The 27,410-nt window shown below is 38.6% G+C and overlaps 2 protein-coding genes across 5 annotated transcripts; one reads left to right on the forward strand and one right to left on the reverse strand.

Moving 5' to 3' along the window:
• Positions 1-2,431: 2,431 nt before the first annotated feature.
• Positions 2,432-27,410, reverse strand: LOC109001249. Of its 4 annotated transcripts, XM_018978457.2 has the most exons (13): positions 27,308-27,341; positions 26,656-26,724; positions 24,999-26,342; positions 23,143-23,150; positions 22,161-22,351; positions 20,733-20,793; positions 19,724-19,822; positions 18,345-18,496; positions 18,042-18,155; positions 16,032-16,099; positions 9,014-9,124; positions 3,166-3,397; positions 2,432-2,683 (listed from the first exon to the last, which is right to left on the reverse strand). In XM_018978457.2, the coding sequence occupies exons 3-13, from the start codon at positions 26,330-26,332 to the stop codon at positions 2,573-2,575; spliced, it is 2,481 nt and encodes an 826-aa protein (XP_018834002.1). In that variant the 5' UTR covers positions 26,333-26,342; positions 26,656-26,724; positions 27,308-27,341; the 3' UTR covers positions 2,432-2,572. The 4 variants fall into 4 exon arrangements, with proteins under 4 accessions (XP_018834002.1, XP_018833996.1, XP_018834016.1 ...); XM_018978451.2 differs by lacking the exon at positions 26,656-26,724 and having other exon boundaries at positions 27,308-27,410; XM_018978471.1 differs by lacking the exon at positions 26,656-26,724 and having other exon boundaries at positions 22,161-22,336; positions 27,308-27,409.
• Positions 3,834-5,961, forward strand: LOC118344650. The gene is made up of 2 exons (XM_035685672.1): positions 3,834-5,575; positions 5,854-5,961. The coding sequence occupies exons 1-2, from the start codon at positions 4,840-4,842 to the stop codon at positions 5,889-5,891; spliced, it is 774 nt and encodes a 257-aa protein (XP_035541565.1). The 5' UTR covers positions 3,834-4,839; the 3' UTR covers positions 5,892-5,961.

A 27,410-nucleotide genomic window follows, 5' to 3' on the forward strand; every position in this document is an offset into this window, starting at 1 on the left:
ATATATAGAATTGGTTTCCTCTTTTCCATCACTAGTGCCTTCAAGAACCAGGAAAGAGAAGGCTAAGCCGAGAACCTACTCTCTCCACAATGGATAGTTGTTGGGTTTTAATTTCAGAGTAACAAAGTTTCCAACTCTCTGAGAAGCAGATGCTATGGAAAAGAACAATAAGAGCCTACTCTCACAATAGCTCTGGTATGAAGATGATATATTTTGTGAATCACTTCACCTTGACGTGAGAGTGAGTGTTTTCTCTTATTTATAAACTTGTTGTATACATTTACATATATGAACCCACAGTCTATGTGATTTGATAGAGATATAAATAAACCGAATATGATAGAGATATGTATTGCAAAAATCATGCAAATTATACAAAGAAATTATTTGTCTGCAAAATCTCATCGATCAACATGCATAACTGACTGGGTGTTGGCAGAATCCTATACTTCAATAATAATTATGTGCCCTCAATTGTTCATAAATTATAAGCTGAAGTCTATGGCTCATCTACCCTAGAGGTAGATAATATACAAATTTCTCAACACCATTATTGATGATCTCTTTGCCTTTGTCATAAAAATGTCAATATTACATCAGCTATCTATCTTTCATGACGTTAAGGCATTCACAATGCCTATTAAACTAAATTCCTTAATAACTGTTGTGGTTTTTGTCAAGTCTTTGTGCCTAAGTTGGGGGCTTTTTTCATTGTCATGTGCCTAAATAAGGGCTCGCCAATGGAAGTATGATGACACTTGGGGAAAGAAGAAAATAAATGAAAAGGCAGAGGAAGTGCCGTTATGTAACTCATGGTACCAAAGTTATCATGTTGCAAATAGTATTTTTTTTATGTGAGAAACATCAAATTAACTAAAATTAGAAGTACAATTGAAGAGACGGGGGGCCCCATCAAACACCCCCAAATCGAAGGTAATAGTGCATGAAAAAAAAACAAACAAACAGGAATGGAACTTCACGATTTGATCCCATACTTCTTAACTCGAGAGAGGCCACATTGAAGATGGTTTTTTCTGTTAAATGAAGATCCAACAATATTAGGTTGAGCATTAAAACGATTTGTGCTCAAGTGGCTACTGGAAATCTCCGCACCCACATTTCGAACAAAAAAACATCCAATTTCACACAGAAAATGGTAATGAGTGAGACATGGAGCCTTAGAGGCATGAACAAGCAACTAGAAGTGGTGGCTCAAGGTGGCCACAACAGAGGGGCATGGTGGAGCGCATGCTCGTTGGTTTTTTACAAAATGATATGGATCTAGCCCTTACAAGCATGAAAGTACACAAAAACAAGCATATAATAAAACAGTAAATCTGAAGAGGATAAGGGGACAAAGCCAGTCCAAAAAGATGTTTGGTTTGGAAAACCAATTGAAAGAAGTTGAAAAACCTCGGAGGTGAGGATGTTGAATGGAGACCATGAGCACTGGCAGTGGCACGCGGACATCACATGCCAATGGAACAGTGAAGGTACCGACAATTTATGGAAGATTGGGTGATGAGAACTCCATAAAAGCATTCTTCATCAAAGCCATCTTCAAAATTTGATAAAAAATACATATTTTCTATAAATCATCCGTGGTCATAATCACATTAGATTAGTCAAAATAATAATATAATATATTTTTTTAATAATAATAATATTTCTTCATTCACATATTTCAAAACTGAACACAAAAATAAAAGTAAAAGTGCATTAAGGAAAGTAAAAACCGTGAAAAATAAAAACTGAAAAGGCAGTTGGGAGTAATTTTCACAATAATATTATTTTTTGAAGATGAACAATACATCTTCAAATTTGAAGATATACTTAAAATTACTGTAGCTCATAGTTCAAACTGAAACCAAAGTAGATCATTTTAGTGCTCTTAAGACCCATAAATACTAGAAGAAAACTAAGAAGAAAGGAAGTTAAAAACGAGAGAAAATGAGAGAGTTGGAGAAGGGCAAGGAGGATCCCAAGCTCCTCCCTCCCAACGTGATGGTGCTCTTTTGGGTCTCTCTTTGGGTGCAAAGCTCTCTGGGAAGGGTCTCTTTGTCCTTCCCGCAGTAGTCGCACAGGAAGAAAGAGGTTGTTGAATGCTGGTTGCACACCCAAATACTTCACCTTTCCTGGCACGCCTCTTTTCGGCCTTCTCATAAAAAGGCCAATGGTACCAAGAATATGGCCTGGGCCGAAAAGGATGGAGATAAAAAAAAAAACCCACCTAGGGTAAGTAGTCTCCATTCATAAACAATTAGAAAATGCTAAGTTGCCCCCCAAATGTGCCCCTAAGTTCCCCTCCCCAAAAGGCTGCAATCTCATCGTAAGAAGTTTCAAATACTCTCTCCAAATGAGGTGTGGAACATCACCCTATTCATGTCATGCCCTAAGCATATTCTTCAACACCCAGGGGTACCCATCAGCATGCAAAAGTTGAAATAAATAGATAACCAGCATTTTCATGATTCGGAACTTGCATCATTACGAATCAACAGACTTGTTCGATACATCGGATCAGGATTAAATAGTTCTGCATACATTGTGAAGGCACCATTAAAAGACTTGACTAACTGGTGGATAGAAAATGCACCCTAGCAAGTGTGTATTCTTTTCCAGAAATCCATACTCCTGTTTGTGACCACTGCACGTCTTCCCAATCAAGATTTTCCTCCAATACCTATTTGAGCAGAACAAGATTCCATTATATAGATGTTCAAGCACATATAGAAATTGAACTCAAAACAGATTTGACAACTATATCCATTTGTATAGCAATTCAATGAAAGTCTAAACAAGGATGCGAATGACGCAAATGATTCTCTTGCTCTTACGAAAATTGGAATAAAAAGTCAAACAAATTGAGCTATATGTTGGGCACTGACAAATAACAGCCCTAGTCTATAAGCAATTTACTGTGAGGACCAGCTTCACAAAAGCACCAGATATATGTGGAAAAGAAACATGCAAAAGCAAATAGTAGAGGCTGATGCAAACACCCAGTACATACTTATAATTTTTATTTTTTTGGCACCGGGTGCCCGAAAACAAAGTCCCAACTAATCCTGGGGTGCACAGGATTTTATCTGAAAGCAACCGTTTCTAGAAATTTTGAAGAAAAGTGCAGGTAAGTCAAAATAGACGAATGGGGACAAGAAGTACCTCCACATGTTCAAGGGGAAGTGGGATCCCAACTGATTGCATGACTTTCTGGGGAAGAGGCTTCTTACATCGAGACCACCGAAATGCATCAATAACCATGTTATCACAATCATTTCTTTCACCATTTGTGGAGTGTGAGTGATGATTCTGAGACTTCTCCGTCTCCAAGCCATGCACCTGAGTTGCTGGTATAGCTTTGACCATTTTCTCTCCAGTGAAACAAAGCTCATACCTGCAGATAATAACTCAGGAGATGAGAAAAGACAAGACAGTCACATAGGAAGTCCACGTGGACTTCAGCCTCCACAACCTCAAAATTTTAGAAATATGTGATCCCATGATTATAAAGAGTATGTAGTCAAACAACAAAAGAGTAAGGGAATTGAGCAGGTAAAGATAGACCCAACCAATCATAGAAAACAATAAAAAGAAGAGAGGATGGGTGGCTGGAGGTTTTAATCCCATCCCATTGACATGCTAAGTTTTCCTAGTAACCTGTTGCATTTTAAATCTGAAGAGAGTCAGACGAGGGAAATCAAGCTAAAAAAGGGCAAAAATTGCAAATTTAGGTTCCATATTCATTAACTGCTTCCAGGGGCAGGGTACCAATTGAATAAAAATAAACTTTGAGAGGGTGTTTGTCAATGGACAGCTTTGCTGTCCATATTTGTTTCCTTGATTTACTCTTCAGAATCATTAGCTTAATAATTGACAGATTGTATAGGGATAGAATTAGCATATACAACGTTATTTCCATGTATAGAATCCTTTCCATGTATAGAATCCGATGTACAGTTTATATATTGGAGAGAAACCACAAGGCCGGAGACTTTTGGCTATTTTCACACAATATTTTGACCTATCTTGACATGGTATCAAGAGCCGTCTCCTAGTTTCTTGTCGTCGTCAATTTTTTTTCGATTTTTCGGCAATCCCGTTTCGGGTCTGGTGGTTTCGGCACTTTCTGTTGTTGGGTGGCTGTCGACGCAGTCTTCTCTAAGCCTTTCGGCAATTTCTGTGGTTAGTTGCTTGTCGGCGCAGCACTCTGGTAGTGTTTCCGGCGTCTCTGTGTCTTCGTAGTTGCCATCGCAACTCTCTGGCAATTTTCGGCTCTGGGATTCTCGTTGTTGTGACTTTCGGCTTCGTCTGGGTGGCTATGGCTTGTTCTGGTTATTCCCGTTTGGGTTCTCAACTTCGTCTGGGTGCAGCTTCTCACGTGGGATTTTCTTTCTCTCGGCTTGGTCAGTTTTTTTTTATGTTCTGTGGCTTTCGGCTTCTGTCTTGATTTTGTTTCCTGGAGACTATAGAAACTTTCGGTCTATATTTTTTTGGGTCTCGGTTGATTTCCCTTAATGTTTCCCTTGCTGTTTCTGTTTTTTTGCTTTGTCTTGGCTTCATTTATTTGCAATGGACTCTGCACCTGTATGTGTCAAGTTTACGGGCACAAATTACTCTACTTGGGCATTTCAGTTTGAGCTTTTCCTCAAGGGAAAAGATCTTTGGGGTCATATTGATGGCACGGATATCGCCCAAACATCTAATCCTAACACATCCCATGATCTCAAGGCTTCTCCTTCATGGGCTGTGCTTGATGCTCGGATTATGTCTTGACTTCTTGGTTCGGTGGAACCACATATTGTTACCAACTTACGGGCTCATCGTTCCGCTCAATCCATGTGGAATTACTTGAAGAAGGTTTATCATCAAGCTAATGATGCTCGTCGCTTTCAGTTAGAACATGCGATTGCCATGTTTCAGCATGGTACTCTTTCCATCCAAGATTACTACTCAGCATTTCTAACTCTTTGGCATGAATATACTGATTTGGTTACAGCGGATGTTCCTGTTGCCGCTCTTTCGACTATTCAGACTCTTCATGAGACTAGCTGGCGTGATCAGTTTCTTATGAAACTACGCCCGGAATATGAATCTATTCGCTCCTCTCTGCTGAATAGATCACCTGTTCCTTCTCTTGATATTTGTTTTGGTGAGTTACTTCGTGAAGAAGAACGTCTTAATACTCAAGCTATTCTGGAGCAATCTCATGGTAATTCTGGGATGGCAACTGTGGCTTATGCTGCCCAAGGACGAGGATCACCTATGACTTCTAAAAATTTGCAATGTTTCTGTTGCAAGGAATATGGGCATATTGCTGCCAATTGTCCCAAGAAATATTGTTCTTATTGCAAGAAAAATGGTCATATTATCAAAGAATGTCGCATCCGTCCACAGAATCGTCAAGCTCAAGCATTCCAGACTTCTGTTATTGTTCCTCCTGCAGCAACTCCTGTAGCACATGGCTCCTCCTCAGGTGCTTCCTCTGATTTTGCACCTCCTGCAGCAAATTACTGCACACCAAAAATGGTGCAACAAATGCTCATTTCGGCATTATCTGCGATGGGATTTCAAGGTAAAAATAATACTAAACTCTGGTATGTAGACTCGGGCGCTTCTAATCACATGACGAATACTTCCACAACCCTATGTCATGTTCGGCCCTATGCTGGTCAATCTGCCATTCAGACTGCCAATGGCAGTTCTTTGCCTATAGATGCTGTTGGAGATGCCTCTTCCACATTTACTGATGTGTTTCTTGCTCCTCAGCTTTCCACGAATCTTATTTCTATTGGTCAATTAGTTGATAACAATTGTGCTGTTAATTTTTCTAGTGATGATTGTGTTGTGCAGGACCAGGTCACGGGGGAGCCGATCGCGAAGGGACCTAAAGTGGGGCGCTTGTTTCCACTATTTTTACCTATTCCCACACTTTCTTCAGTGTCTTCTATTAAATCTTTTGCTTGTAATAATGTTCCTGATTTGAGTATGGTATGGCATCGTCGTTTAGGCCATCCCAATACTCAGATCTTATCTCATGTATTGCACTCCGGATTTCTTGGTAATAAAGAACGTTCTTCTTGTTTATATTTTGAGTGTGATTCTTGTAAACTTGGTAAAAGCAAAACACTTCCCTTTCCTTTGCATGCTAGTAGAGCGTCTCATTGCTTTGATCTTATCCATAGTGATGTTTGGGGACCTTCCCCAGTTAGTTCACATGAAAAATTTAAATACTATGTGACTTTTATTGATGATCATAGCAGATTCACTTGGGTTTATTTTCTTTGCTCTAAATCTGAGGTTTTTCGTACTTTCACCGAGTTTTTAGCGTATGTCGATAATCAATTTTCTGCGACTATTAAGACGTTACGCACGGATTCTGGTGGTGAATATTTGTCTACTGAGTTTCAGGCATTCTTGGCTTCTAAAGGTATTATCCATCAACGTTCATGTCCCGCTACTCCCCAACAAAATGGAGTAGCTGAACGCAAAAATCGCCATCTTCTTGATGTGGTACGTACTCTCTTGTTAGAATCATCTGTTCCCTCCATGTTTTGGGTCGAGACTCTGAAAACTGCTACTCACTTGATTAATCGTTTACCTTCCCAAGTCTTACACATGGAATCTCCCTATTTTCGTTTGTTTGCTAAGCAACCTAGTTACGATAATCTCCGTATCTTTGGTTGTGTCTGTTTTGTTCATTTACCTCCTCATGAGCGACATAAATTATCTGCTCAATCTGTTAGATGTGCATTCTTGGGATATAATGTGTCAAAAGGGATTTGTTTGCTATGATCCTACTTTACATCGCACACGCATTTCTAGGAATGTTATTTTCTTTGAAAATCAACATTTCTTTCTTGTGTCTTCTATGCCCTCTTCTTCCACTGTGGTCCTCCCCTCTTTTGAGCAGCAGCTCTCAGATCTTCATCAAGTCAGTTCTCGCTTTAAACCAGGTATGGTGTATACGAGACGCTCCCGCCCACAGTCTCTTCCGGTGGCTCACCCGCTATCTGATCCTAACATGCATCAGAATCAGTTAGTTGCAGCGCCTCCAAAGCATTTGGTACGTCGCTCTCCTCGAGTGTCTATACCCCCAGATAGGTATGGGTTCTCTTCTGGCAATTCTATTTCAGCTCTTACTGCTGCATTGTCCAATTTTGATATTCCCACATGCTACTCACATGCTGTCAAGCATGACTGTTGGCGACAAGCTATGCAGGAAGAGATTGCTGCTCTAGAGGCCAATCATACTTGGGACATTGAACCTTGTCCTTCCACTATAGTTCCTCTGGGTTGCAAATGGGTTTACTCAGTCAAGGTTTGCTCTGATGGAAGTTTGGATCGTTATAAAGCTCGGCTTGTTGCCCTTGGGAATAATCAAGAATATGGTGTCAATTATGAAGAGACCTTTGCTCCTGTGGCTAAGATGACTACTGTTCGTACGATCCTAGCTCTTGCTGCTTCCCATGATTGGCCACTACATCAGATGGATGTCAAGAATGCTTTTCTTCATGGGGACCTTAAAGAGTGTATTTATATGAAGCCGCCCCCGGGATTGTTTCCCTCTCCGACCTCCAATGTATGTAAACTTCGTCGCTCTCTTTATGGTCTCAAACAAGCTCCAAGGGCCTGGTTTGATAAGTTTCGAACCACTTTATTACAATTTTCCTTCAAGCAGAGCAAGTATGACACTTCATTGTTTCTTCGAAAATCAGACATGGGTATTGTTGTCCTTTTGATTTATGTTGATGATATTGTGATTACTGGTTCCAATTCTGCTTTACTTGTCCAGCTCAAGACTCATCTCTCAGAATCTTTTCATATGAAAGATCTTGGGTCTCTCACATATTTTCTTGGTCTTGAGGTACATCGTAGTTCCTCTGGTATTTCCCTCAATCAGCATAAGTATGCTAGTGATTTGGTGGCTACAGCTGGACTACAGGAAGCTCCCTCTGTCAATACTCCCATGGAATTAAATGTCAAGCTTCGCAAAGAGGAGGGTGACTTACTTACCAATCCCAATTTATATCGGAAGTTGGTGGGTAGCCTTGTCTATCTCACTATCACTAGACCAGATATTTCCTTTGCTGTACAGCAAGTCAGCCAGTTTCTTCAAACTCCCCGTCATCTTCATTTGGCTGCTGTTCGTAGGATTATACGCTATGTTCAGGGCACTTCTTCCCGTGGGTTATTCTTTCCTGCAGGCAATTCTCCTCGTCTTGCTGCTTATAGCGATGCTGATTGGGCTGGTTGTGCTGATACACGTCGCTCCATCACTGGTTGGTGTGTGTTCTTAGGTGATGCGTTGATCTCTTGGAAGAGTAAGAAGCAAGACAGAGTTTCTAAGTCATCTACAGAATCTGAATACCGAGCGATGTCTCTTGCTTGTTCCGAGATTATTTGGCTTCGAGGTTTGCTTGCTGAGTTAGACTTCTCTGAGATTGATCCTACACCTTTACATGCCGATAATACAAGTGCTATTCAGATCACGGCTAATCCTGTCTACCATGAGCGCACCAAGCATATTGAAGTAGATTGTCACTCTATCCGTGAAGCCTTTGAAGCTCGTATTATCACTCTTCCGCACATTTCCACTTAGCTACAAATTGCAGATATCTTTACCAAGGCTCTTACTCGTCATTGATATTGCTTCCTAAGTAGCAAATTGATGTTGGTTGATCAACCCGCATCAATTTGAGGGGGGATGTCAATGGACAGCTTTGCTGTCCATATTTGTTTCCATATTTGTTTCCTTAATTTACTCTTCAGAATCATTAGCTTAATAATTGACAGATTGTATAGGGATAGAATTAGCATATACAACGTTATTTCCATGTATAGAATCCTTCCATGTATAGAATCCGATGTACAGTTTATATATTGGAGAGACCACAAGGCCGGAGACTTTTGGCTATTTTCACACAATATTTTGACCTATCTTGACAGTGTTAAAACATGAAATTCAGAACATACATAATCGAGCTGAATTAGCACTTGCTAAAAAGAATACCTGCGTGAATGGGTTTCTAAATACAAAACTTCTCCCTTCTTCAATCGTGCAGATGTATAAAGTGGTTTCTTCAGACCCTTGTCAGCAACAATGCTTATGCTGTATTTAATCCTGAAGAAATTCATAAGAACATATGCGTGGAGAGCAACAATCATTCAAGTGTTAAAGGCTTAAAATGAAATACGAAACAAAGCAGCAGCAACAACAGAAGCTGCTAAATAAAGTGCGGCATCTACACGTAGGTGAATGTGGAAAACCGGATACTCAAAATATAAATATGATTACAATTCTTAAGCCATGTATTTACCATTGTCCCTATGACTGACAATTACATGCGACTGGTCAAAGATGGATTGCATTAACAGCACTGTAAAGCAAATAAATCATAGCCACAACAATGTAAATAATGTAACCTATACCAGAAGAGGTGGCGATGGAGGAGAAAAAGAGAATTCACTTGCATGGCATCCTTTAAGGCAATTGCATCCACTGAAGTAAAACCTAGCCACAATAGGGGCTGTTTGGTTTTGTTTTTTTTTTTTTTTTTGATAAGTAAGAGATAAACTTTATTGATGTGAATGAAATAGGCATGTACCTAGTACACAGGAAGTATACAGTTGAACACCTAGATACATTCTAAGAGCGGTGAACTAAAGATAAGAATTCATGAATATCATCCCCATTTAATACAATAGCTAAAAACCAAAGCAATAAAGTGTGCAGAAAATAATTCTTCAGCTCCATCATTGTTCGTTCCTTGTCTTCAAAGCAACACATATTACTTTCCGTCCAAATACACCACATAATACACAACGGAATCATTCTCCAAACTGCTGCCACTTGATGACTGCCCTGCAATTTTCTCCAACAACCCATCAACTCCACCACTCTCCTAGGCATTACCCAAGCCATACCGACCTATCGAAAAATCTTATCCCACAACCCTCTTGCTACATCACAATGCAGTAAAAGATGATCTACCAATTCTCCATTCTTTCTACACATGTAACACCAATTCAGCACAACACATCCTCTCTTCCTCAAATTGTCCGTGGTCAAGATCTTACCAAGGGCGGCATTCCAAACAAAGAAAGCAACTCTAGAGGGCACTCGAGACCTCCAAATGTTCCTCCAAGGGAATGAGGTGTGATCCTGTAAAATCAAAATTTTGTAATACGCATTTACTGTGAATTTCTTATGATCCTGGAACCTCCATTTCAAGCTGTCGTGTTGCGCCATAGTAGACCCTAAAGAATGTAACAAGCTGAAAAAATCTGAAACCATAGATAATTCACAATCATGAATATCTCTATTAAACAGAATATTCCACTGATGCGAACCATGAGCAAATAATCGCACTTCCGCCACAGAAACCTCCTTATTAACTGCAATACGATATAAAACTGGAAACACCATTTCCAATGCATGATCTCCACACCAAACATCCCGTCAAAAACTGATTCGGTTACCCTCACCTGCGACAAAACGAATATGATTTACAAAAATAATCCACCCCTTCCTTATAAACTTCCATAGCCCCACTCCATGCCCCCCTCTCACTTCTTTAGAACACCAACCACCCCAATCAACACCATATTTAGCATCTATAGTTTCCCTCCACAAAGAACCCCCTTCCATAATATCTCCAAAGCCATTTCCCCAATAACACTTTATTAAAAGTTCTCAAATTACACACACCCAACCCCCCTTACATAACTGGAGAACATACTGTCTTCCAATTAACCAAGTGAACTTTATTCTCCTCCCCTAAGCCTCCCCATAGAAATGCCTTGAAGAGTTTCTCAATTCTATTCACCACCCCTGCAGGCATAGGAAAAAGAGATAAAAAATAAGTGAGAAGGTTTGTGAGGGTACTCTTGATAAGAGTGAGACGACCCCCTTTCGATAGATACCCTTTTCCATCCAGTCAACCTTTTCTATCTTCTCTACCACCCCATCCTATATAGCTCTACTCTTGAAAGTAGCACCTAGCGGAAGACCCAAATATTTCATTGGGAACAAGGACACCCTGCAAGCCAGAAGACTTGCTAGATTGCGTATATTAGGGACCACACCCACCGGAACCAACTCAGACTTGTCAAGGTTCACCTTAAGCCCTGATACTGCTTCAAAACAAAGTAATAATGCACGCAAAGTTTGGACCTGACTCCTATCCGCTTCACAAAACAACAGTGTCGCCTGCGAAAAGGAGATGTGAAATTATACAAGAGCTACCAGAGCCATTTCCCACCTGAAAACCAGATAAAAAACCCCCACTAACAGTAGCCTGCACCATCTTACTCAACGCCTCCATAACTATGACAAAAAGAAAGGGAGATAACGGATCACCCTGTCGCAAACCCCTTGAGCTATAAAAGAAACCAGCAAGAGTGCCATTAACTAGCACTGAAAACCGGGCCGTTGAAATACAAAAACGCATCCAAGAAATCCACATATCTCCAAAACCACACATCTTCAACAAATACAAAAGGAAATCCCAGTTCACATGATCATAAGCCTTCTCCATGTCTAGCTTGCAAAAAATACCCGGACTTCCCTCCCTCAATCTAGCATCCAAACACTCATTTGCAATGAGTACCGAATCAAGTATTTATCTCCCATGAATAAAAGCATTCTGAGGCTTGGAGATAATATTTTCCAGCACTGGACTAAGCCGATTAGCAAGAACATTTGAAATTATCTTATAGACACTGCTAACCAAACTTATTGGGTGAAAATCCTCAATATTCGACGCCCCATATTTCTTAGGAATGAGTGCAATAAAGGTCGCATTAAGTGATTTTTCAAACTTTTGATAAGCGTGAAATTCACTGAACACCCGCAAGACATCACCTTTCACCGCATCCCAACAAGTTTGGAAGAAACCCATTGAGAAACCATCCGGACCCGGCGCTTTGTCCTTAGCCATACCAGATATGACCTTGAAAATCTCATCTTCCACAAAAGGTCTCTCCAAGACACTTACAAGCTGCGGATCAATTGCCTCAAACGATAAGTCATCAAGCTTCGGCCTCCAAGTAACTGATTCGGTAAGAAGAGTCTCATAATAATGTGCAATATGACTTTTTAGATCAGCGGAAGAAGATAGCACCTGAGTACCTGAATGTAACAACTCAATCGCATTATTACGTCGATGAGAATTAGCCATTTTGTGAAAAAATTTCGTACACCTATCACCCTCTTTTAACCAAAGGGCCTTAGATTTTTGGCGCCATGAAGTCTCTTCTAACAACAAAACCCTTTCCAACTCTGCCACAACTGTTACTTTCCTCAATAACTCCTCCTCCGAAGGGCCCTTCCCAATAATTCCTTACCCTCCAACTCCTCCAACAAAATAGACTTTTGATTGTCAGTGCGACCAAAAACTTCCAAGTTCCATTTCTTCAGGTCTTGCTTTAGAGCCTTAAGCTTTCCTGCAAGAATAAAACTCAGAGTGCCACTAAACTGGTACGAAGTCCACCAAGTTCTCACCATCTCTACAAACCCATTCACCTTAAGCCACATATTCTCAAACTTGAAATACCGACGACCCCCGTGAATGCCACCACAATCTAAGAGAATAGGAAAATCGTCTGAACTGACTCTAGCTAACCTTTTCTGACTTACTTTTGGATAGTAGGCTTCCCGTAACGGCGAGACAAGAAATCTATCCAATTTCGTCCAAGCACGGCCGTTAGACCAAGTATACTCACCACCCACCAAAGGGAGGTCCATAAGATCCATATCAAAGATGAACTCAGAGAATTCCGCCATGGCCAAAGTGTGTCGATGATGCCCCGATCGTTCACAAGGAAAACGAGTAATGTTAAAATCACCCCCCATACACCACGGCACATCCCATAAAGAGTGTATTCCCGCCAACTCCTCCCACAACCATCGTCTATCTCTATCTATGTTGGGACCATAAGACCCTGCAAAAGCCCAAATCCACCCATCGCTCACATTTTTGAATAACACCGAAACCGAAAACTCTCTAACACACTCCTCAATCACCTCAACCACTCTTTTATCCCACATTAATAACACTCCACCTGATGCTCCCTGAGAGGCCAAATAGGACCAACCCATATAAGAACATCCCCAAATACTACGCACAAATCTTCTATCAATAAAACCCAACTTTGTTTCTTGCAAGCATATCACATCACCCTTCCACAATCTCAATAAAGCTTTGATACGAAGACGTTTGTCCCTATCATTGAGACCCCTTACATTCCAAGAAACAATCTTAGGCTTCATTAAAACTTAACTTACCCCTCCCTTTTGATCTAACCCTTCCACTACTCCCATCCTTAACATCATAATTGATGGAGCATGTTAAGCGTTTAAGTTCCCTATCTTGTTTTGTAGCTGATTTCGAACGACTAGCTTCAATAGCCACAAGAAGGGCTATAAATTGTTCCTCATAACCTCCAAAAGAGACCCCAAAAATTTTCTGTAGCTCCTCTACCTTTTAAAAATCCAATTCGTCAAACAACTCCCATAATCACTGGGAGGGAGTGTACATAGAGGAGTAAGAGCCCCCTCCTCCCCAACACTGTTATTGGGGGTCAAAATAAATTCCGAAACACCCAACTTATTTGTTTCACCACTTAAAACCAGATTATTAAGAGGAATATCATCCCCAGAAAATATCTCAGGACTACTCATCACCAAAAGTGGAAGACCACTCGGAACCTCATCACTGTCCCGCGAAACCTCCTCACCGCAAAGAGACGTCTCTCTTTCCCGCAAACCAGACTGCTCGTGCACAGCTTTTGGACCTTCGTCCACCATACTCAGCTCTGAAAGCCCATTCTCCACCAAGATCCCTGGAGACGAGGACGCAGAGGCAATTCTCAAACTCTTTAATGCTATCGCCTCCACCAAAAACTCCCCCTCCTCTAAATCTTCCCGTTGGCGCTCCTTTACCGTCTCACCAGAGTGGTCGACCGAGGTCGTCGACAACTTCTGTGCCGGCAGGGTTGCCGGTAATGAACTTATCGGCGCCACAGGAACATCGCGCTGTCCCTGATCTGATATCTCGGATCCAAAAACCTTCCCCGACCCAACTGGAGCCACTGCCCCCCAGGCCTTCACAGGGCCTGAGGCCTGACCCTTGTCAAGGCCCATCGCACTACCATGACCCATACCAGGCCCACCCTTACGGCCCACCACCTCCTTTAGCTCAGCCTTACCCTTAACGCAGCGTTTTAGGTAGCTGATTTCATCTAACACGATGCCAACCTTCTCCTCCAAACCAACTAACATCCTCAAAACACTTTCCTCATTTAACCCCAACAATCTGCTTTCTTCTCCACCATACCTCTACACGTCCTCATAATTGGTTACATCTGACACCACGTCTAACGCAGCACGATACGGTACCTTCTTCAGCACCTCACTATATGACCTTGCTCCTCCTGCCCACGATGATGGAGCACCTCCCTCACCTCTGTTCTTCTTTGCAGCAGCTGTCTGATGTATGATCGAAACAGGGGATGGAGAAATCTCCATTAAAATATCTCCAAGTTTCTTCCACCCCTCCCCCTTCCTTCCTTCCTTCCGGAATCACAAGCAATCCTCTCCTCTTATCACGACCAAATTCTAAGATGGAGATAAAACTACCATTGAGATTACGTCCCTTCCTCACTATTAACACAGTGTCTCATTTTCTACGAGTTCGCAGAAACTCCTGAGGACCCAGTGTTACTGCACATTCCTTCACCATAGAACCCAGCCAACCCAAAGTTTCCCAATCCACTGAAATATATTTCACACCACGACGACTGCTTTCTATAATCCTCCACCACCTTGCATTCTCCTTTCTGAACTCAAAAAACTTCTGATCAATGAATACCTCCTTACACAACCCCATCTAAACCAACCCACAAACAATACAACCCTAGTGATTCAATGATACACTAATCCCCTCAAGAAGGAAAAGCCATTAATGAAGCACTACCAATAGTAAGGAAAAAACCACAACAAAAACTGAAACTGTACGGAGAGAAAATATACTAGAGAGAGAAACTAAAATATTTTGGTTTTGTTTTAGAGAGAAGGCAGGGAATTTTTCTTAGAGAGAGATGGGTGTAATGCCATAGTGCTGGATACGTTTAGTCTATTACTCAGTAAATACCTCTTCAAAGATGCAAGTGGCAGAATGGTTTGAGGCATAGAATACAGTGGATATTCAAACTTGTGCACATTCAAACCATACATTTACCAGTAAACCAAACTTCTAAAAAACACCATATATCAGTGTTTAACCTATTTTTTAAAATAATACAAATAATTTTTTTTTTTTATAAGTAATAAAGACTTTATTCATACGAATGAAATAGGCATCGCCCGTGTACACAGGGAGTATACGAAAGAAAACACCTAATTACATTCTAGGCTTCTAGCTTAAGGAAAGAAAGTCATGGACATTGTTTCCGTCAAGTACAATGGCTGAAAACCATAACATTAAAGTGCGCATAAAAAAATTTTGAAGCTCCTCCATTGTGCATTCCCTATCTTCAAAACCTCTCATTCCTCTCGGACCATGTGCACCACATGGTCTAATTATGACACAAATAATAATTGCATGTGATGTCAGATTTTATGTACATGATCTAATAATTTTTGTAAAACTAAATCTTGGTCCATGCTTTCATTTAATCATGTGGCCACCATCTCATAGATCAATACCATCTCCCCCTCCCTCTTCTTCCCCTTTTTTGCTTCTTTCTTTTATGTTTATCAGACTGCCATACTAAAAATATTAGATTTGAGTAAAAACACCAAAACTTTTTTTTTATATATATAGGTAAAGATATAAAGAATAAAGAACAGTAAAAACACCAAAAGTTGCGAGAGAAACTTACAACAGAGATAACAGAGCTTGTGAACACTAACATACATAAGTTCTAAGAACTTAAATATCTGCAATCCCCCCATGGTGCATCTCTAATTATTAACACAGGCTCATGATCAAAAAAGGATGAGAGAGAGAGAGAGATTTGAAGTGTACCAAGGCTCATTGCAGAGGTTGTACTGTATTGTAACTTCTCGTACGTATCTCTGTTGCCGCAATGCATTCTAGAGAATGAAAGTCATCACGAGACTAATTACAATCCACAATTCATACATGTTTTTACAATTATATAATAACTTTGCAATCTCAAAACTCACGTCTCATAAAATTTAAAATTGCGATTATAAAAGGTCAGATATCTACTGTTTGATGATGCTACAATGCTATACTACCTTCTTTTTACCAAACAGAAGGCATAGTTAGCACAATACAATCCTAGAAAGTTTAGGCAGTAGACCATCTTCTACCCCTTCTTTCCCTAAGAAGTTGTTTTCTGGATCTAAAAGCTGCTTGATTCTTTCTTTATTAGCCTCTCTAGGTTTCATTATCCTTTACTGACGGATATATGGATCTCTATGTGCAGTGCTCAGCATTCTAGAAACTTTAGCAGAAGTGAGGAGTTGCTTCCCAAGTTTGCCTAATGATTTCCAACATGGTAACAAAGCCTGGTAGACTGGGAGGTCTAAAGCCCAAGATGAATCACATTAAAGGTTATGAAATGCAAATTTTCTTCTTCAACAGTACGATGCTTATATGCCAAATGACAATCATAACTTCCATTTTATTATTCGAAAACATTATGAATTCAAATAATTGTCATATTTCATTTCTTTATCTATTTTAGATTTAAATTTTGGCAAGAAAATTGATCAAAATTCATTAAAGAGCACTTGGGTGCAACCCAAATATACTGGGAACCACAGATATGTAGCTCAAACTACTAAACAATAAAGTAGTCAATGTAAGATGTCCACCTCTGGATCACACAATTAGGCCTGCCACCCGCCCTATGCGGGTGGGCTACCGGCCATCCTGCCCCCACACCCCGACTGGGCGGGGGGCCCTCTGTTGAACCCACACCTGGCCCCCATCCCACATATGTGGGTAGCCCCGCCTGACTGCCCGGAGAGCAGATTGGCCTATGGGCTGTCATGCAGGTTATAGGCCCATCGAGCCAAAAACCTGTTTTTAGAGTCTATAATGACTTTAACAGCCGGAAAATGGCTGTCAGCCCATATCTAGCAAAATAAACACAATTTTTTTTTATAAGTAAAAATAAATGCATAATTTTTCAATCTAAACTTTATATAAATAAAGTTTATGTCTACACTTCATACGACGATTTAATTGGAAAACGCATTTAGTATACAATAATAATAAAGTAATGCAAGATACAGTCCTATGGTCTATAAGACTTGCACAGTCCCTTTGAAAAAAAGTGGGGCCCACCATAAAAAGTGATTTTTCATGTGGGTCCTAGGTGTGTCCCACTTGTTTTCAAAGGGACTGTGTTGGGCTTGCACATCCTAGGACTGTGTTGGGCTTGCACATCCTAGGACTGTACAAATCATTTTCCATAATAAAATATGTCACTACCCAAAAAATATGCTCATATTTAAGAAAATTTTGTCCAAACTTAGTGTATTTCTCAACAATTCCACAAATACAAATGTGTCTCAAGTCTTAGGAGAATAGTTCCACACGGTTTACTTTCATAAGGACAAAATCTGAATTTAATTTAATTTCAGACCACAGACAATTCCTCTCATGGTGGCAAGTACACAAATGTTTTGCCCGTGTATTGGATGCTTGCGGGTATCACGGTCCCTACCCCACCTAAAAAAAATGTTCTTAAACCGATCAAGGACAAGTTAAAAATTTTCTACAGCATCATAAAAAAAATTCATAATAATACAGACAGGGCATGTAAAAGATGCTTGCTACAGAAGCATAATATATATATTTATCGGTAAGATACAATTTTATTAAGAAGAAAGGGCGTAACCCAGTAAATAGGGATTATACAAGAGATTCACCTAAAATGAATCAAAGATGTTTTCAAAAAATACTGATAACTTTTTTATTTTTTATTTATAAGTAATGATAAAAGAAATTCTAGCTTGCAGAAAAGTCTCAAACAGTTGGTTTAAGAGATGTCAGTGGTACCGAAGCGGCAGCCCTGGTAGTCATTGTCCGTTCAACGGCCACAGGAGCAAGGGTAGGCTCCACTGTTGATGTATGTGTAAGACAAGGTTCAAGATCAATGGTTCCACCACCTTTCTGAAATTTAAATATAAAAAAACAGAACAGAAAATTAAGACAACATCAAGATTGGCTTTCAGATAAGAAAATGTATATTTCACGGATACCATTTAGAGCGTCAAATGAAACTAATAGCAAATCCAAGCAACAAGTCCATAGACTTATACAAAGCATTTCCAAGATCAAATGAAAGCACAAAAGAAATACCATTACTTGGGGGAGGCAACAATGAAAATATAGACTATAACTAGATGTTTCCATAACCTTCACGATGCAGCATCGCTCAACACGGTAACTACAACCAATTGCAGCACCCCAAGCTCGAGAACGAACATTATTTCTCAAGGTGGATATGTAACCTATTAAACGTTGGAAGTACAATGTTAGAATTACAAAAGTCATAAGCAGAATTTTTAGAAAAATATTTTTACTTGATCGGTAGAATTAGTCCAAAATATAAAAAGCAAACAAGAGAAAAATTAAAGAAAATTCTGGAACATGCTCACAAAGTAATAATTTATAACGACCCAAGGAAGGCCCAAGTCATATCTGGACTCTAAAGGACTAGTCAATGTTACAATTGAAGTCCCTTGGAATCATCATAAAGGGCAAGAACTTCTCCTTCCCAAGAAACTCATTCACCATCTTCCTATACTCGATCCAAGATATTACAATCTCTCCCCTTAAATTCCTAAAGTTCAGGTCAGGCCATCCCATTCTAGGTGGCATGGCTCAAGTCCTACACTTATGGTTGGATTTGGCTTTGATAACATTAATAACAAACCAAGGACGGTCCAAACCTCATCTAAAACCTATACTACAAAAGAACTAGTAAATATTACAATTGGCACCTTTGGGAATCATTATAAAAGACAAGAACTTATTCATCTAATGCAATGCAAGATCCCATTCCCCACCTAGATTGGGGTGTTACAAAATTATTCGAGAAGTGTACCTCCCCTAAAAGTCCAACTGGTAAAGTTTTGGACCTTGCATTGATTGAGAGGTTTAAACAATTTGAGAAGGCTTTTAAATCATGTATTAAATCAAGTTTGAAGGAATTCTTATGATTAAAATCTGAAATTAAAAACAGGACTTACTTGATTAACGACTTAGAAATTGTCCAGTCTTGTCTTTATATAAGTAGAAATTGTTTGTAAATCAAATTGAGGAATGCAATAAAACTTCTTATGGCGGGGAAAAGGACTGGCAATGGAATTGAAAATTATAAATCAAAAGATTCCCAAGTTTCAACATTCTAAACCTCTCACTTTCATAATCCCCTTGTTTCCTCCTTTCTTCTTCATCCCTACTTAAACTTTGGCACTTTCTACAATTACTTCAAACCACAACCCAACCAGGAAAAATAAACATTCAAAATAGTTACGTTCTATACTTAATCAGAAACCCATAAAACTTCTCTTGCCAGATTAACAACTCTAATTTTTTCCTAACCATGAACAACCAATTAGAATTTAATTTGTGGCATCTCACTTGTAATGTCAAGCATCTATGCAGGGCTGCCTTATGTGTTTTCAACAATTAAATTATGCAGAAAAGATAGGTACAGTTGAATATAGGCTTACAATCTTGTGGAGGTAGCACTCGAATAGTAGCACGCAACTCTAGGATAGCAGGTGGAGGAGGAGAAGCTGTAGGGCGGCAGTAACCAGTATGCATGAGAACTGGAACACAAGGAAACTTCAATATTAATCTTCATACACCACTTCAGTGATTTATTTTGATCAGTCTGTCAATTTTATTTATAAGAAAAAGGGGTGTAACCTAGGTACACAGGGAGCATATAGGAGAAACACCTAAACAAAGAAAATGAAAAGATCTAGAGCCCTGAAAAGTCGAAGTTGAACAACAATTCAAAAGAACAATCCCATGGTAAAGAGTAATGAGAATGCCATTTTCTGGCATAATTAAAACAATCATAATACCACTAACAAAAGTCATGTGTAAGAATGTGGTGAATCTGCCGATCATTTATTACTTCACTGTGAGGTGACAAGGGTGTTATAGGATGAGATCTTTTGCAGGACCAGACTTGCATGGGTGATGCCTAGGAGGGTGGTGGATCTCTTTGCATGTTGAAAACACCTTCAGGGCAACCCACATTTTGCTGCTGGATGGAGAATGATTCCTTTATGTCTCACGTGGTGCATTTGGCTTGAAATGAATTGGTCAGCGCTTTGATGATTGGAAGCGCTTTTTAGATGAGCTTAGAAATTGCTTTGATGATCGGGAGTGCTGTTGTATTTAGGTGTTTTCTTTTCTATACTTCCTATGTACATGGGCTTCACCTATTTCATTTGCTTCTAATAAAATTATTTCTTACTTATCAAAAAAAGGTCGGGAGCATTCTTTAGATGAGCTTAGAAATTTCTTTTTCCACGCCTTATTTCTTTGGACTTCTGCTATTGTACTCAATGGATCTAGCTTTCATGATTTTCTTGCATCATTTTCTTGCTCCTAAATTGTAACTAGGTGTTCTTTTTCGTATACTCCATGTACTTGGACAATGCCTAGTTACTTGACTCATAAAATACTATTTTATTTATAAAAAAAAACAGTCATAATACCACATACCAGCAACAAGATCTGAGTCATCAGTGTATATCTCTGTCCCCCAGAGCTGGCCACCTCTGACCTGCACATAATGGCCTCAATAAGTTGAAATGAAGATACAGCATGGCTATTAGGAGCATATATTCAAGCTTCAAACCCTACACTAGCAATAATAGGAATAAAGTGAGTAATCAGGGGTAAATATTTAATCAAATAAAACTAGAAGAGTGACAATACCCTTGTTTTGATAGGTAAATACAACTCACCGCACCCAAAAGAAATTGAGTGATTCACCACTAACCCTTTCTGATAAAAAAAAGATGTTGTATGGTCCAAAGACACCATTGACAAGGAGCAAGATCTTAGTTTCCATTATAAAATCCATAGAGCCAGGTATTGATGTAAGAGTTCGTGAACAGAAAATATTAATCTTCAAAACCGTCGAACACATGACAGACCACCACGAATACAGGAAGATTTCCCCATAACAGCAATGTGACAAGGAGATGTGAAGTATACTGCAACATCATTTGGCCACATTTCTAAAAATCTAATGCCCTGTTCCATGCAGCTAGACTTTGATTAGCAATCCTGCCACCCCCCGGCAGGTGCATGATATGATAGGGTTGACAATATTACCCTTTTCCTGACAGTATAGTCCCCATTACATCACTGTGTGGGATTCTTCTGTTTCTAGCCAATTTAACCAGTTTACACTTACATTTCCAAGAAACAATATCCTTGAGAAAATAACAGCCAAAGATGATAACAATCTAACTTCATTTTTTTTAATACAATTACAACAATCTAACTACTTGTGCAGTTAACCATTTATTCTTTATAAATGCCACATTAAACGAGGGGCGGTAAGGATATCCAAGCAATCATTGAAACAACACAACCTCAAAGATCAAACTTAAAAAATAAAGAAAAGGAAACAAATCATAAGGTGGATGTCTCAAGTAAAATTATCTCCTAACTAGACCCTTCCATTCAGCAAAGGATGTGTGGCACTTCATTGCCTCCACACAAAACTATCCAGCTAAGCATTCCATCAGATCCATATCTTCAAAATATTTATTAACCCGAATGAACAAAATTTTGAATTGAATCGTACCAGTCTCTATTCCGTACATATTATTTGAAGATATGGATCTGACGGAATGCTTAGCTAGATAGCTCCAAATCCTACAAATACTCTCTCAACAATTTTACCCATTTTGTTTTGTGTGCATGGAGAAGTTGCAAACTTTTCCACAGTTTCATCAGATATGTCTATTGAGTACATGATAGAGGGAATGACATTCTAGAATAAAGCGCAAAATAGGTGCGCAAGAGCATAAACTGTAAATACCTAAGAAGTTTGTGAACACTGGGTAAATTGCATTATGCAAATTATAAAAAGCTCATTGATCAATGTCATATAAACATGAATCAGTTTGACTTTACTTGGCGATTCGTAGCTGTAACATGCTCAGCGGGAATTCGAATTTCAAGAGTTGGACCATTTAATGAGCTTTCCCCATTATTTTCAGCTTCTGATGCTTTGTGTTCCTTCCACAACTTTATCAGTTCTTGCATACATTCACCAACTTTATAAACAACAGAAGATACTTCAACTTTACCTGAAACACTCCCAGCTTTAGGATATAACAGATAGGCACAAGAAACAAGTAATATTAAAGACATGATGAATGGAAATAATCAATTCCATTTTAATATACAATGGATAAAAGTGTATTATGAAATAAAGGGATTAAAAAGCTTTACACCAATAGTACACTACCACTGATAATTAATTACCTTTTCACATTAAACATGAATCAATTTGAAATTTCGGAAGCATTGTGAATGATAAGAATAAGAACAATATTTTCTGGCCCGAGCTTTAAGGTTTTAATAACAAATATTTGATTTTTTTTCTTTATCACGCATTAATCACCCCTTTCCTTCCCTCCTCCTTTCGGTCCACAAAAAAAAGCAAATGCAACATCATGGTCGAAATCTCAAGACAATATATGAAATTAGTAATCAGAAGTTAGAAAATAGATCATTTTGTAAGTGCACAAGCATTATCAAAGATGACATTCCTTAGTCAGGTAATTTAATTGCCATAATAATTGTAGAAAATAGTATAATGAAATCCAAAGATATATGCATTTGTATCAAACAATGGATACTTATTCTAATTTCGAACAGACTCAACAAGAACCAGGTTAAGATAATATGAATTCTGATTTTCAAATCTAACGGAATGCTAATACTTTTTGATCAGGAAGCACAGATATTAATGCAAAGAAAATCATCACAAAATGCAAGGTAAACTGGAGATGCACAAATGAAAGTGATTTTCGTAGTAATCGACATTACTGCACCAGGGCATGTCAGTGAAAAGAAGTTACATCTGATAAGATGAAATACAGCAGCTTACCTTGAGATCTGCAAAAAAATAAAAGGCAAAAAAATAAAAATGTGCCACCAAGGGAAAGAAGAAAAATATTAAGATTACCACCAAACAATAAATATCCATTGGAGAGGATATATCACATAATATTTTTTTTTTGATCGGTAGATATATCACATAATATTTACAGCATTGATATTTGAAAAATGAAAAAATAAAAATAAAAACTACAGTGTTAGCACCATTGAGTTGGTAAACAAATAATGTCATATTCTGAAGTTAGAGTTATGTCATTTTCACTTACCGTTTTGTAGTTTATCTCCTATTAGTCATGAGCTTTCTTGTTTGGCTAATAATAACCCCCAAATCCTTTACCCACAACAACAAGCCCCAACCTAGAAGCCATTGGTAAACAAAAGAAGACAATTCCAACAACACAATTGCAAGGAAATAGAATACTTATTTCTGCTTTAAATTTCCCTACTGGACCACCTGAAAACACTAATGTTGCCCTGCCTATAAATGCTTGGTTTCAAGTTAAAACTAAAATTTAGCATTCTACAAAAACTTTGTACTTTTGTATCGAACAAATTGAAATTAATAATTGCAATTAGTTTATTTGCACCATGCCACCAATCTAAATCACTGCATTTCTGCATAGCACGTGCGTATGTAACTTTTATTATTTAAAAGAAAAAGAACGTCACAGGGCTTTAACTTTGATAGTTGGCATATAACTTATATCTCATCTACCCTAAACAGAATCAAGAAAAGGATCAAGCGGCCCCCAAATATCTTTTATTCCAACAAAGATCATAATTTTATAGCATAGCAAAAGATCAAATATATACATCAAAGATGCACCAAACCATGAAAAAAAAGTATATGAGAAAATATGAAAAATAAATATTAGAGTCCTTGCAAGCCGGTGTGTACAACACACCATCCACTCCACGTACATGGCAAGATTTGATTTGCAGGATTCAAGTTTTTAAATTTTGCTTGCAAATCAAATTATGCCATATCAATGTGTGGAAGGTGTGAACCACACACTGGCTTGCAAATATAATTTAATAAAACTTAAAAGATTTTGGTTTCAATTAATAAACAACATTGTATCAATAAATTTTTTATGGGTAATATTTATTATTGAAACTAATATCTATCTAAAAGGGGATAAAAGATTAAGGCCTCATTTGGATAGTGAGATGAGATTTGATGATTTATGAATAGTAGGGCTGTAAACGAGTTCTTGTCTTCGCTTTTCTAGTATTAGAATGTAACTAGGTGTTTTTTTTGTATACTTACTGTGTACTTGGGCTTCGCCTATTACATTGTGTTTAATAAAATTTTTAACTTATCAAAAAAAAATGAATAGTAGTGAAATGGTTTGTGTTGAGATATTTTATGAGGTTTTAGGAAATGAGAGAAAAAATTGAATAAAAATATTATAAAGTTAAAATATTGTAATATTATTTTTTAATATTATTTTTGTTTTGGGATTTGAAAAAGTTGAATTGTTTTTGTGTTTTGTTTGGAAGTTTGGAAAAGTTATAATGATTAAGTAATGATTAGATGAAAAAGTTGAAGATTTGAAATTGAAAAGTATCTGTGTTTGTGGTGTTTGGATATTGAGATAAGATGGTATAAGATGGGAGGCTCTTGCCATCCAAACCAGGCCTAAGAAACCTAACAAATTTATATCCAATATTTTTTTTATAAGTAAAATAAAATTTATATCCCATATTAACAGTTTCAGTACACAAAATTCAATATGCAGATCTTATTTTCACCAACAGTAACGTTTAATATGCGAAAATTGATCCATTAAGGTTAATAATCTTGCAATTAAATTGGCAGCAAAAGAAAATAGTATGACACACCCTTCATTTTCTTGAGCACGAGACCTAAAACGGAGCTCGCGGCTAGCCACTTGAGGGCTACCCCTTGACCGCTGCATTCTCTTCCTTTGAACTCCATAATTATAAACTTCCCTTTCCCTTTCAGAAGCCCCTTCACCATCCGCACATCCATCGTCCGATTCTTTGTCATCGCACCTAGTGCGTCTTTCAGTTATATCTCCTTCAATATCATTACTTTCCTTCCTCCTATCTCTTGCTTCCCTATCAACATCTTTCCAGCTATCAAAATCTTTCTGTTTCTTCTGCTCTGATGCTAGATTTTCCTGCTCTGGAATTCTTAAAGACCCATCCCCTAATTCCTTCTCATTGTGAGAAATCTCTTTGTCTACTCCATTCCATGGGTCCCTCCGGGTATAATCCTTTTCCCTCTCTTTTAGTCTTTCCCTGTCTTTGGAAAAATCTTTTCTCTCTCTCTCCCACCTCTCTACATCTCTTTCTTCTTTTGTTGAATCTTTGCACTCACCACCGCTATTAGCTACTGGAGGACCACTCCTACGATCAGTTCTTTCCCTATCCCTTTCTCCCCAATCCCTATGCTTCACATCTTTCCTCTTTCTATCCTTATCTTTCAATTTCTCATCACCCTTTGAACCAACCTTGTTTTCTCCAACAGCCTCATGAGATTCCCCATATTCCCTCTCCTCAATTGTTGAGCCTTCCTTTCCAACCTCACTGGGGCTTTGTGAATTAACACGTGGAACATGCCAAATATTTATACCTCCACTTGGGGCATCCAGATATTTTTTTACCCTATGGTGTTCTTTTGATTCTTTCCAATTCAAGTGACTACTTGCTGCGCCATAAACATCCTTTTCCGTCTTCACGTCACCTTTTGGATCATTAAAACTTTCCCTATCATATCTCATTTCCTTATTATCATCTCCTCTACTGTCAGGTCTTACATCCTTTTCACTCTTCACAATTTGAGATTCCCTCCTCCCCTCACCATACAACTCCCTCATCTCCATCTTTGTATCTCGGTTCTCAAACCGAAGATCTCTACCATCCTTGGAATCCTTCAATTCCATCTTGCTTTCAGAATGATCGACATGTGATTCATTCGAAGAAGATGGAATCCTATACAATGAATGAAGAGGAGATCTTCTATCTGCATCGCGAGATTCAGTCCGGGGAAGCTTCGGCACCCGACTTTCTTGAACTATCTCGTAGGGGGGATGGTAGTCGCTCGAAACTGCAGCTGACATCTTGGGGTATGCACCAGAATCCTCATGTGGGTATTTTGAAGATGAGGAATGACCACTCTCTTCATGAGATCTTTTAGGAGCACCGCTCATAATGATAATCCTGTACAATTACACAACCCAATCTTATTGAATACAATAACCAACACCAAAAAGCATCTCCTAAGAGAAAAGGCAAGTGCGCTATATGGGTGAGAACAACTTCGCATATAGTTAGAATCATTCATAACTAGAGCAATCCTCAAAAGACAGAAGAAAAAAGAACAATACAACTGTAAAGCATAACAAATTGGAAATATGATAGAAGTGAGAAAAATTAAAGATTTTTTTTTTATTGGCACCAGGTGTCTGAGAACAAAATCCTGACTAATCCCAGGGTGCACAGGTCGTTGAGAAGGAGTTTTCCATGTGTGTACCTCGGATAATTCAATGGGAAGTTCTCCAGAACATAATTGTTTGCACCCAAGAGGATTCGATCCTTAGACCTGGAAGGAGCATACCACCAAGACCAAGGTCTTTACCACTTGAGCCAACCCCTAGGGTTCGAAAAATAAAAGAAACAATAATCCTTTTCATAATTTTTGAGAGAATATACATTACACGAATTAATTCAAAGCCTGAGTTGTAATTTCTAAAGTTTAATGTTAAGCTTAGCCAGTGATTTTGGTGAAGATATAAATATAAATGATTGCGCTTTTCATATTTTATCAGCAATCCAACAGGTAAACAAGGGATAATGAAATATAAACAATATTGCTCTTCAACTCATTAAGTTTTCCGACATTGAAGCACCAAAAAACGATGGGAAAACGGAAATAGAAACAGGAAAAAAAAAAACTATCGAACAATAAACCCTAACGAAATCCCCAAGTTAGGGAAGAAGAATCAATTTCAAACCTTTTTATTCCCCTTACGGTTAACGAGAAAACCGAGGGAAAATGAAGGTTAAATCGCGATGAAACCCGAAAGATTTAAGACTTAGTGGAAAAGGAACCCTACAAATTAAATTCTGAATAAAATTGAAGCAAGAAATATGAAGGTAAGAATGTAGACTCAGAGCTTCCTGACCTGTGTCCGTGTGCTTGGATTTGTGCGACTCTGTCTCACCACTGACCACGTTATTCTGAAATCTGAAGTTCTTTTACATCTGTCTTTGTAATCCGACGTCGTT

This window comes from Juglans regia, chromosome 15, assembly GCF_001411555.2.
Source record: "Juglans regia cultivar Chandler chromosome 15, Walnut 2.0, whole genome shotgun sequence".
NCBI classification, from domain to species: Eukaryota; Viridiplantae; Streptophyta; class Magnoliopsida; order Fagales; family Juglandaceae; genus Juglans; species Juglans regia.

Bases quoted from the DNA above. Each gene is read 5' to 3' on its own strand.
- LOC118344650 (XM_035685672.1), top strand. From the start codon at position 4,840: ATGTGGAATTACTTGAAGAAGGTTTATCATCAAGCTAATGATGCTCGT. The intron at 5,576-5,853 runs GTAAAAATAATA...TGTGTTGTGCAG, and splicing joins ATCTGCGATGGGATTTCAAG to GACCAGGTCACGGGGGAGCC.
- LOC109001249 (XM_018978451.2), bottom strand. From the start codon at position 26,332: ATGAGCGGTGCTCCTAAAAGATCTCATGAAGAGAGTGGTCATTCCTCA. The intron at 19,823-20,732 runs GTATGTGGTATT...CTTGTGTTCCAG, and splicing joins TGACTCAGATCTTGTTGCTG to TTCTCATGCATACTGGTTAC. The intron at 16,100-18,041 runs GTACCACTGACA...TTCATTCTCTAG, and splicing joins CTACCAGGGCTGCCGCTTCG to AATGCATTGCGGCAACAGAG.